This window comes from Mycteria americana, chromosome 4, assembly GCF_035582795.1.
Source record: "Mycteria americana isolate JAX WOST 10 ecotype Jacksonville Zoo and Gardens chromosome 4, USCA_MyAme_1.0, whole genome shotgun sequence".
NCBI lineage: Eukaryota > Metazoa > Chordata > Aves > Ciconiiformes > Ciconiidae > Mycteria > Mycteria americana.
In genome coordinates this window covers 52,972,089-52,984,644 of record NC_134368.1, presented here as the reverse complement: position 1 = coordinate 52,984,644, position 12,556 = coordinate 52,972,089, and the positions used below count along the sequence as shown (strand labels likewise).

The window sequence follows — 12,556 nt, the reverse complement described above, 5'->3', positions numbered from 1 at the left end:
TTCTCTCTCACCCTAGCAAAAATAACACAGGACATCCACGATGTTGATTGGCTACTCAAATCCAGAAGATCAGTAACACTTTATTCTCTTTAATTCACTTCTCTCAAGCATGGGAAAATTTCTCACCGTGACCTCTCCACTCCGTCCACTTCCTGGCCTCTAGACCAAATCAACCTAAAATAACTATGGAAAAGGACGTAACAGAAATACATTCCCAATTTCAGAGCTAAGACTTCACACAGACGAATTGGGTATACAGCGGTGCTTTCTACAAAAGTTGCGTAAAACTTGTTGTGGTAAAACTCCACATACGTGTCCCAGCTCTAACACAACTTAAAATCACTAAAGACTGTGTCTCAAAGAAAGCAGAGCACCTGAAGAAGCGTTTGAGCACCCTTTGAACCATGCAATGTTCATGATGCCATAGTATAAAAACTATTTTCAGTGAGAAAGTGCTCAGTCTTTGAAACAGGTTAAATGAAAACTCTTAAATCTCTTGTACCTCAAATAAGATTTTTTCCTTACATACAAACTCAAATTAAGTAGTAAGAGAATGACACAAAATACATACAAAACTTGGAGAGAATCTGTGGAGTCAACTTCTGTGAAGCAGTATTAGCGAGATCTAACAAATACAGCTAATTTGTTTTTAGGTTATTTATTTAGGAAAGAACATAGATTGCAGTTCAGCTTTTCAGTGTCTTAAGAAGAGTTTCCCAGTCCTTACATCAAAGTCTTTACAAATAAATGTTTACTATTTTTCTTTCTAAAAATTCTCATTTATGGACAAAACTATTTAATGTCTTTAAATGCTGGAATATACTGTGAGTGAAGGAAAAAATATTCAGCAAAATTATAAAATAACTGAGGATTAAAATCACATAACACTTGTCTCCTTACAGAACTCCACTAGAATGTAAACAAAACTGGTATTTTGCTATTGAAATGCTGATGATTCTTCATTTGTGACGTTTGCTATACCAGCACATATGCACAGACTTGTCTGTGAATCATGCCCAGGTATGGCAAAGAAACTGGACAAGACAATAAATTGTAATGGGGGCGGGAGGGTGGGGGGCACCAGCAAAACATTATTCTTGTGTTAGATCCCTAGTGAATTGCAGACAGACATCCCTACAACTTCAAAAGCAAAAATATTTCCCCAACCAGAACATTAATTATTGCAAGAAACAACAGTACCAGTTGATTCATTAACCATTGCTGTGCAGAGCTGAGGATAAAGCATTTATTAATCTGAAACTCATCCACATCAGATGACTGTGGCAAAAATATGTCGTGCAGATGCCTTTAGCAACATACTGAAGCTGTGAAGTCATATAAATTAAACTGCTGATCTTAAGAAGCAAAACAAGCTTTCCAGCATACATGTAGTTCTTTTTAAGCAACATTACTTTTCTTTTTGCTCTTAAAAACACACATAGTGCAATGGCATGTCACTAGATGATACTGACAGCAGTCATTTTCATGCAAGCTCTTAAGTACTTCTTTGAGAATTTATCCAATACCAGGAATATAGGGCCATGTCAAGCAACAGTAAATTTCCATATTTTTAGCCAACTTTCCTTCTATAACCTTCTTCATCATAAAAATGTTAGCAATTCTAGAGTGGAAAGTAACTACCAAGAAGCATACTGAATAAGAAAGACAGTGTGCGTGTGTGGGAATGCGTGCATTTTTCTGTGTATCTATATATACATATTTCTGTGTATATATATATATTTATATGTGTGCGCACACGTGTGTATGCATATATGAAAAAACCAACTGATTTAAAAAAAAATCCAGGATTTTGAGCAATCAAAATTATACAAAAAAATCACGCTGGCTCTTTGCTGCCTTCTTCATATCCTTTATTCCTAGCACTTATAACACAACATAGGTTTTCCTTTACCTCAATTACCCAGCAAGCCTTGGTACAAATCCTGTTTTGCACCACAAAAACTCCCTTTGCAAGTCTTAGGTTCAGACTCCTCCAGTCAGCCCCTCAGGCGAGGCATAGCAGCTTAGCTCCACAGAGCTCCAAAGACGTAGGTTAACGCTCTAGTTTGACCTTGACACAGTCATGGTATAAAACAAATGCTACACTATATGCTGCTACATAGGAAATATAATATACCATAATCTACCATCATTCATTTAAGGAGAAATTTGAATCTCTAAAAATACTTGTCAGTCAAAAGTATGTAACATCTCCAAAGCCAATGAACTGCAACATACAAAATCTTCCTTCCCACCACACCTTCAAGACGCTGTCATTTCCATTTGTCCTAAAACTGGTCTGTAGTTGGGTATCTTTATATCTTCAATGGAGTTAAAATTGGTTAATTCAAATTGGTTAAAAAAATAAAGTAAATAAAGGAATGGTGACACTGAGACGTACTTTTTGTCTCTCACATAAACCAAAAACTGAAGTTCGCTGAGATTTTGGAGTAAGGCCAGACCATATTTGCCTGCTTGTACTAAAAGACCTGTCAGTAAACTGCTACACGTCTCATAAAGCCAGCAGTCTACAAGTGACACTGCTGCCAAAGATAAGCATATGCGGTGCATTATTATTAAAGGAACGTAAGCCTCAGCATTGTATCTCAAGGAGACTGTCAACAAATTTTGTATTTCAGATTTGCTCATTTCTGCAGTGTTATTTTTACGAAATACTTGGAAGCAGAATCTCAGTGAGACCAGGAAGACAGTACTCTATGCCAATGACATAATCATTTATCTATGCCAAACACTACAATATGACAATGGTTTGGGATAGGGACTTAAACTCATATGCAGAATCGCATCCACAAGTGCCAAGGAATATTAAAGATCCTATCTGACTGGCAGCTTCTCATCAAGGGACTGGTGTAGACGAGGAATCGGAGCCTAATCCCCATTGTGTGTCATAGGATATTGACACTTTCACACTTCATGTCTGTCTCATGGAACTGATTCAGAGAGTAATTACAGCTCAGATAAGCCTTTTCTGGAATACATGCAATTAATTCTCCTGTAAAAAGGGGGGAAAGAAGCCTGACACTTTAATAATGTTTAAGTACACCTAATCTATTTCTTTTCTGCTCCTAATGTTTCCTAAATATGTTGAAGAAAGAGGATTTGAAAGTACTTACAACTGCCTGTTCTTATGTAAATCATCCATGGGTCTGTAATATCCCCTTATAAAATAGCCAACATAAAATAATACTACAAACCAGCAGAATGTAGAGCAAGTGGGTAATCACTGTAAAAATTAATCTAGAAATTTTTTTTTTTAAATATAAGGACTATTGTTCTTTCCAAACAGGAATTACCTCATTTCTTTAAAATTTCAAGGGTGACTTTTTTAAAATTTTGAAAATAGACTGGACTAATCAAAAATTCTTTTTCTTAACAATTCAAAAAAATGGTATTCACCATGAGTTCATCAATTTATTTTTCCAAATCTCACTCTTAGCCTGTCAAAACAAGTTGTGATTCTAGGACTGTACAATTCAAGGCATCTATATTGGCATAACTACATTTCGAGGTGATTTTTAAACTCAACCTGAGTGTCTTTCATAAACAGTTCATCAGCAGGATTCAAGTGCATCTCAGGCTTTCTGTTACACTTCAAAGCTGGATAACAAGTACTCATCTTCACGATACTTCACAACTGCAGCAATTGGCTAATTGCCCATTATTGAAATCAACCTACAGGATAAGCTTGCCATCATTCTGCCCTCCAGGTATACATTATATTTAGGGGAAGAAAAAAAAAAACAAACCACAAACCATAAAACCAAAACCAACAACAAAACCCCCAAACACCACAAACCCGTCTCCACACCCCACAGCCCCCCCATTAATTTAACATAAGTTTTGGACAAGGAAGTAGAACTTGTTTACAATTCGCAAAGATAAACCAAAAAAAGAGTAGTTATGTTTTGTTGAGCTGATTCTAGAATATCTAGTCCTAAAGCATTAATTTCTACAGCTTGACATAAAGCTCGCTTAGCTAACACTGTGCCTAGCTATTCCATAAATGTAAAAAGTCTAACATTTGATAAAGAGCCACCTCCACAGCAGAAAAATACCTCCAACAGCTGGGCTATAAGGGGGATTCATTTCCTGACCTAATTTTGCCTCCAGTTCCACTCAGAATCCACCCAAACCGCCTCACTATATTTTTCATTTCGATGGGACAACACACATGACTCAAGTTACACAGGGACAGCAAGGTTGAAAGGATAATGTTGTTAATGCTCATTTTTCAGTGTTAATGCTGCTGTACCAATGACAGCAGTAGAATAAATGTTACTGTAAGCAGCACTCTGTTATTTTTGCCACTATACCCTGAAAATATTTTCTGCTTAAAGTCGTCCTAAGTGCTCACACTGTAGTGGAAAAAGATTGATTTGTAAAAGGTACACATAGATGCAGTTTCAGGGTAGAGCTTGGTAGGAGACAGCTGAGGTTTCAAACATCTTTCTGTGTCCAATGAAAACTGAGACTTTAATTTATTTTTTTTATTTTAGAGGGAAAAAGAACAAGAGCAAGCAAATTACTCCTTTTACCAAACCCTGCAGAATGGACTCGCTTCGTTCCTTTGATTTTCTGGATAAGAAGATATTTTCACAAACGAGTACAGCACTGAGACGAAGTGATGCTTTGAACCCCCATTTTAAGTTCCTGCTCAGGTTCACCATTTCCAGAGAACTTTAGAGCAATTTTGGATGCCTGATATCTTGGAAGCCAAACACTCCTCCAATTCCTGAAACAGGTATTTTTCAGGAGATAATGAGAGAATAGAGGAATTAATTCCACTGCTATGTCTACCTAAATTTATTCCTCCAAAGACGATAGACACACTTTTGGTGACCAAGGGAGTCAACACAAAATTATCACTAAAAAGAAAACAAACCAAAAAAATTGGTGAGGGACTACTTTTCTAAGTTCTTTTTTGTTTGCTCAGAGATAGGTGAGGACTCCTTGCATTTTATCTTTTGTAGCTGGGTCTTGTAGCTGAATATCTGAACCCCTATCTTCATTCCTCAAAGATTTACCCTCTTCTCCCTTCAGGAGCTAGATAGCAATTAGGAGAGAGACCAGTTGCAGGTGCTCTGCAGCTTCATCAGCTTACAGCAAGTCAGCTCGCACTCCATCAATGTTTTCCACCCTCAGCTCTATTAAGGGTCTCCTTCATAACGCACTCAAATGTGGTAGAAATATGTATTTGAAAATGAAAAAGATCAAATGAGGGGAGGGGAAGTCTACTAGAAAACTCTAGAAAAACTAGAGAAAATAAAGAAACAAAAGCTCCTGAAGAGCCAAAATTTACCTGAAGTTCACTTTAGGTTAGTTGCAGAGTTCTGCAGAAAAACTAATTAACCAAGTGTTTTAAATCTACATGTAAGCATCCCACTTAACGGAAAACCACAACGAAAGTACAGACTGTCATATACATCTCTCAAGAAGTACAAAACTGACTCCCACTCAAACTGATTTTTACATTAAAGTGCTATCTCTGAATTAACATCATGATGCCAAAAGGTTAAGACAGGCAGGTTGTATTTACAACTGTTAAATTTCCATATTCAGAATGACAATGTTCTGAACATGGCTTGCCCTAAGAAACAAGAATAAAAATGGTAGTTATCCATCAAGTCTTATGTCTGCAATATATTGTACCTAAGTGAAAAGGTGTACACTGTCATTAGCCAAAAATTACCGTTGTCCTTATCTTTTGTAAACGTTCACTTTCCTAATATTTAGTCTTACAAACACATAAATAACTGTAGGATTTGCAGAATATTAAAGGATGTTTTGCATCAATTTTTGGCTGATTTTCTGTAGTGAAGAAAACATTTTTATCAGCATCTTCTAGCTATCATTTCAAATTTACTTCATTTTAACAGCTCTTAAAAGAGGGCTTACTTTCCCTGAACAGTCCACTGCATGCAGCTCCTCAAAGCACCTCAGCAATGAGGAGCCAGCCACATGAAGCTCCTGTTGGGAAGGCAGAGAAACACAAAAAAGGGGCTTGCAACAACTGCCCAGCAACTGGAGTGGCTTCCTTAGCCGGCAGGATGGTGAGCGAAGCTGCAGCAGGGGCTTCCCCCAAGGGCCTGGGGCGCTGCAAAAAGCCCCAGAGCAAACCAGAGACAGTGGGAACCCCGGGTGTACCTTTTGCTGTGCCTCAATATTTAGCAGCGCTGTAGTGGCAGGGCCCAGGGCACCTCCATGAAGAGGACGCTGAATGTGCAGTGCAAGAGGTGGTGGCCAGAGGGACCGGAGCCTGCTGCTCTTCAGAGGACTTTAAGTTGCATCCTCAGCCTCATACAGGCTCATGACAGGCATGAGGGAAACAACAGGGGCTCACTATAAGTATATTGGGGCTTTTTAGATGCTTAGGATCAAAACCGTGGTTGAAAAGAGCTGCTCCACAGCTGCCTAACCTCAGCGAAGCCTCAGCGAAGTGGGTGCTTCCCCTGTTTGATTGCTGAGGTCCTTCAATAAGTAGACTTCAGTTTAGTGATCCCATGGATGCTGGCAAAGCAATACAGTCGCTTTGTTTCCAGAAGACTGTCAAAACGTCAGTTCTGGCACAACTTCTAAGTGTGTTTTTTACTGAGCTCTTTTACTAGCCTGTCACGTTAATTCTAGCTGCTCTAGAAATCCTGGCAGGTCTTACAACACCATACCCTTACACAAACAAACCCCTCAATCTTTTACAGATAAATGGCACTGCAGGACAATACACGGTAGAGATTAAAAAATACACTGATGATCCTTACACACCTCACGCACAACAATCTTTTTTTCCAATCCTGTTGTAACCAGATGTAACCAAAATTACTAGTTTGTTCTTTTGTAACTAAGCAACATAGAGATAGGAGCAGGTTAGACAATGCTTTAATATTGTGTTTGTACACCTATGGCTATGGATATGCTGCCACGTCCAAAGACAATTGGACGAGGAGTAGTACAGACATGCTGCTATGTTCCCAGTACAGCCCCAGCCCATCTTGACAACGAATCGAAGGGTAGTTAGAATAATTGGTTTGTGTTAAAATAGGAATAAGGGTGCCAAATCATTGTTAGGGACCATGCACCATGAAGAAGGGAAGCAAGTTACATAAGCAAGATGACATTGTGCATGCCCATAAGAAGGGGTCAACTAAAGGACACACCTGTACGACCACCAAGGACCACCAGAGACCCCCACAGAAGTTCAAGGACGCATGCGTAATGACCATGAAAATATGACAATTAGTTCTGGGAAATAGAATGAATATGCATGATCATGCCGGGAAATTTGATGCATATGTATGTAATCAGACAATATAAGCTTTGGTTGATGTGACCTGTGGTATGCACGCTAGGTGGAACGATCCCCTGTGCATCCGGCACTGTAATAAAGAATGCCTGCTTCTTAATACTACATTGGTGTTAAGGAGTTTGATTCCCGATTTTGGTGACACTGTGGGTACCCACTACTTTGTTTTAGTACGGTTCATAACCTTAAATCCAGCTTCTGTGATATTCATCTCCCAATCTGGCTATATTTAGTTCAATAGAAGTAAATGAGATATACTGAGTCCTTTCAAAACTTAATTTCAAATGACTACATGTGGTCTCAAGACTCCCACCTATACTCTCATTTACAAGTCCTAGAGTATCAAAACTTAAGTCAGTTAATCATGGATTAAAACCACGGTACTTTTCACTCATATGGAAATCCTTATTTCATGACCCTAGGAAGATGTACTTTTCTGTCTATTATGAGGTACAAGAACTAAATTCCCTGTGGGACTTTTTTCTACAACTGACATATATACAGATGAACTTTGACAACAGTTAACAGCAAATGAGCTACAGCTCACTGTATCAATACAGGATAATTTTACACTGACAAAATTGTCGACCAGTTAAATAGCATATGTTCTGAACTAGACTGATATAAAATGAATGCTCCAGGACTGTGCAGAAGCTTGATGTTCCCTGTGTCCCATTTTGTCATTTAATTTTAGATAATAATTACATAATACATCATTTCTTAATGTAGCCAAATATGAAACAAAGAATATTTATGACTTGTATTTATTTTGCAGATGTTAATATAGCAAAGGAATCTTTCATCCTTGAGCAGCATCACATTTTTCCCCATGCAAGTTGAAACTTAGCTATTTGTGCTGGTGTAAAAATATACTGGTGGTTTTGGCTAGTATATAAAAGATGTAGTAAAGGATGGACCTGAATTCATGCTGTCCAAGTTCTGAGCTAGCCACCAGGCATGAGACAGAAAGGCACAAAAAGCCCCTGAGCTAGACCAGATAATTAAGATCTGATTAAGGAAACAACCTCACCTCCCAAAGGGTGCTTATACAAAATCTTGGGTGCCTGCACACCTGCAACCTCCGTGGAAGCAATGTATGTGCTGAATGTCTTCCTGAATGTGGTGACACTACATGCTTTCTCTGCAGAATCTTTAAGTTCTCTGTTTGTGAGAGAGGAGGTGGAAAAACCCCTCTCCTTTAATTAAGAATACTGAAGACATACATGTTCTAATCATGTTCCATCAAAATGGAATTTTAAAATTATGTTAGTAGTCTTAATACTTCATGTGTTTAGGTTTTTTAATCGCTATATCACGTATTTTACCTCTGGAAAAATATGGAAGGAAAGGAAAGGTTCAGCAAGCGTAAGAATATTTATAATTTTATTTAAATTAAAGGCATCTATTATGGAGAAGAAAGTATTTCGTTTTCTACTGAACAATCTTGTAGATGTGAAAAACAGCTCATGGGAGACGTATTCACAATCCATCAGGACACATGCATGGCCCTTCAAGATTTCTGGCATATGCATACTGTGCTGTGCTACTTCTCTGCCTCTTTGATACTGCAAGACAACTGTCAACACAATCTTTTAAGAGAAACTCCTACTAGCAGTGCATCTAGACAGTAGCCACCTCAGAGGCTGACAAGTCCCTAGAAATCTACAGTCAGTGTTATCAGTGTTTATCTGAATGATTAACATAGCCTTAGGCTAGCTATTCTGTAGCCGGTGTGAAATTGTATTTCTTTAGTTTCTGGTCCCGATGAGTGACATTATCAGGTAAATGAACTTAAAAAACCCAATTGCTTCTCCTGCTTACCAGCTCCTCACGAAGTTGGGCTATGAGTTCATCTCTCTCCTTCAGCTGCAGCTTCAGCGCTGAGCATTCATCTTTTATTCCATCCTACAAAAACATCAAAAGAGATGTTATAATAGGCTTAACGCTTTTACTTCGCTCTTGACAAGAAAAAGCTGTTTCACATAGTGTGAGATAATTACATTCAAGTAATGAAACTCAATTCTCCTTTGTCATGTGTGGTATTTTCAATAACGTATTCTAAGTTGCTGCATAAACAAATTAATGCATTCAAAGACATTACACAGAAATGTGAATAGCTCCCTGCACAGAAGTCCATTTCATTGTTTTCTGAATCTTTTAAGCCTTTTTACTGAAGATCCTATCAGGTCATTCCTTTTCAGTTAAGGAACGTCTATGAAATGTTATAATTTTACTCATACAAAACAACATTAGAGAAATATCAATTTAGACGCATTATTGTGGAGCTCTTGATCTTGGAAAGGATGAAAAAGAAAGCACAACAGACATTCACAGGAAAAGTAAAGCACCCTTCCCATGCATACACCTTTTGTCCCACGTCAGCCAAAACAGCAGCAATTCTGGTATTAACAGGGTAGAGGAAAGAAAATAGTTACCACTTAGTGATATAACCATTGACTATAACCCAATTTGACTTGCATGAAAATGGACCTAGTAGCTAAAACTGTAGCCAAACCCAGGTCCATGAGGCAGTCTGCAAGCTGTCCCCAGGCAATTTTGTGAGTTCATGTAAGTCTAAACACCTTATTTGGAGATTAAATGTCAATCACATATTTTTGTGTTGTTCTGATAAACATCCAAGAGAAGAAACTTAAATGAAATGACTGAACTGTTGAAGAAAAAAAACAAAAAAAACCCAAACAAAAACCCAAACAAAAAAACCCAACCCCACCCCCGCACCCCCCCACCCCCCCAAAAAAAATCCCAACCCAACCCAACAACAACAAAAACCCAAACTAGCCAGCCAACTGGCTGGTCGTACATCTATAAAGGAAGCACTGTATCTTCACATCTTTCTAGCACAGACACATATTTACAAAGTTTGGGAAATTTACTGGTTTGGAGTATCATTATTTTTCCCAAAAAAAACAAGCCATACAACAAGAAAACTTTTGGGAATATAGTGATATTTGCACAATACTTTTATCCTTACTTTAAAAATAAGAAAATTGGGCCTCTAGCTAACAGATGATAACAAGTATAAAAGTGCAGAATTTATTTAGACCATGAAGAGCTCAGGAGTTCAAAAGGGTATAACCAGTGTGATAAACTTGAACTTTGTCAGTACTAATGTGTTTGCAACTCTAAATGAACACACAAATATGAGACCAAAAAAAGTAAAGAGTGTGAAGTCCATTTTCCTCAGTTAAATGTTCAGTTATAATAATTACCTTTCAAAGTAATCATATTGCTCATCATCTGCTGTAACAGAACATGAAATAGAGACAAGACATTCCTCACATATAAAACCACAAATATTTACAACTACAATAAAAAGAGATATCCCATTTCTGGCATACAGATAATGAACCTACTTACACACTACTTCAGTACTCTGTACAGATCTCATGGAAGATTCAAATTTCGAAAAAAGCCAGGACTTGCACTACCTCCTTTAGGGAAAAACTCACAGGCATTTCTTTGCTACATGGTATAACAGCATTTCACTCTTACTATCTACTAATAGATCACTGTTTACGAATGTTAGCTGAAAATAAAATACTAATACATCCCAGAATACAGCCCTCAGCCTACAGTATTAGTACATATTTAACATTTTAGTTAGCAAAAAAGTCTGCTTATAAAAAATATAGTTTAAAGTATCAAGAACTTCTCTTTTTTTAAAAAAAATGGTTTTAAAAACAATGTGGCATTAGCTATTGTACCTCAATTTCTAGTTACATTATTCTGAATTCTTTTTGTCAGCACAGTTTCACATTGTTGCCATCTTTTGATTTTCCCCTTTTTAACTTAAAAAAAAAAAAAGTTAGCTGAATACACAGTGGAAGAAGGAAAACAACAAGGTCCCATAGCCAAGACTATTACAAAAAAAGCTTTTAACAAGCATGCAAAGCAAATACAGCAATGAAGCCTGTAATAGTGTATGGTAACTAGAGCAGGAAAGATTTTTGAGATGAGCTTTGGCACTAGGTATTGTCTAAGAAGCAATGCAGGCCTCCCTTGGACTAGTGAGAGCTTGAAGAAAGGTTCTGCCTCCCAGAGCTTCCAAAGACTTAAAAATCATGGTGCATCTCTCCTGGCAAAAAGCAGTCATGCACCCAGCTGGATCTTCCCCCAGCTGGTCTGTCCCTCTCTTGCCCAGCGTAGCTCTTCAGGCACTTAACTTCTATATTCCATGCAATAATTTTCTCATAGAATATAGACCATAACTGTCATTACAGTTTGGAGAAAAATATCTAGGGCTAAGGTAATTTTTCCCTTGTCTTGCCACATATCAGTGAAACTCTGATTAACAAGTGCCAGCGGGCCATGATTCTTGTAAATCAACACTCCGCATTATCAGCTCCTATGCAGACCATTGCAGCTTAGCAAAAGCGCATCCCACAATTTCTGGGGGACCCAGTGTGGTGGGATACTTGAGACTATGATATGAGGGTTGGACCAATACCTTTCATGCACTTGCCAGCTTTAGAGAAAAGAATACCTATTCTTTCCACCCCTCGCTTAAATAATTTTCAGTATTAAGCTAAGCTAGCAGCAGTTAGGTAAGCTTAACTGCAGAATGCAGGTGATACAATCATTGCCACCAAACAGAAGACTTTATCTGCACTCAAGCACCTCAGCAAGGACCATCCTTAGACAGGATCTTCCCTGCAACTTGCTGTGCCGGCACATCGATGTGTATGCAGGCATTACCCAGAAATGTCTAGTAAAAGAGAGATGCTAGCAATTCCCAATTTTTATGTTCTTGTTTAGTAAAAGAAGTAATAATAAACATAGTCTATATTGCATCCACTCTACACCACACTAGGTTTGCAAGCAGCAGAGAGCTCTTTCTTTTTGAACACAGTGTAGAATTAGGATTTTATAATCCCATTTTGCTGCATGGTATCTGCACAGGCATCATTTGTTCTGCAAATGCAAGACAAAAGGGAAAAGACAAATGGTGCTTGGTGCTTCTTCTGTTTCTATGATATTCTGAGGACATTTCTGCTATAACACCGACTAAGAACACAAATAGAAGAAAATACTGTACAGGAATAAAAGAGAAAAAAGTAGTCGACTGCAGAAAGGCTTGGGTAATTTCAGTATCCCGTACATCTGTCTGAATGTAGTACTAACAGAATAAAAAATGTTACAGAACCAACTGTCTGTTGCCAAAACAGCAAATACAGTTCTTCCAGAAAGTAAGTATTGAAAGCTAGGGAAGGAGAGAAG

The 12,556-nt window shown here is 38.0% G+C and overlaps 1 protein-coding gene across 2 annotated transcripts in view; it reads right to left on the bottom strand.

Moving 5' to 3' along the window:
• Positions 1–12,556, bottom strand: part of CCSER1 (coiled-coil serine rich protein 1) — a 731,922-nt gene that overhangs the window by 326,828 nt on the left and 392,538 nt on the right. For both annotated transcript variants that reach the window (XM_075500578.1, XM_075500579.1), the window contains exon 8: positions 9,140–9,223. In XM_075500578.1, coding sequence (XP_075356693.1) covers positions 9,140–9,223 — 84 coding nt within the window. The remainder of the gene's footprint in view (positions 1–9,139; positions 9,224–12,556) is intronic.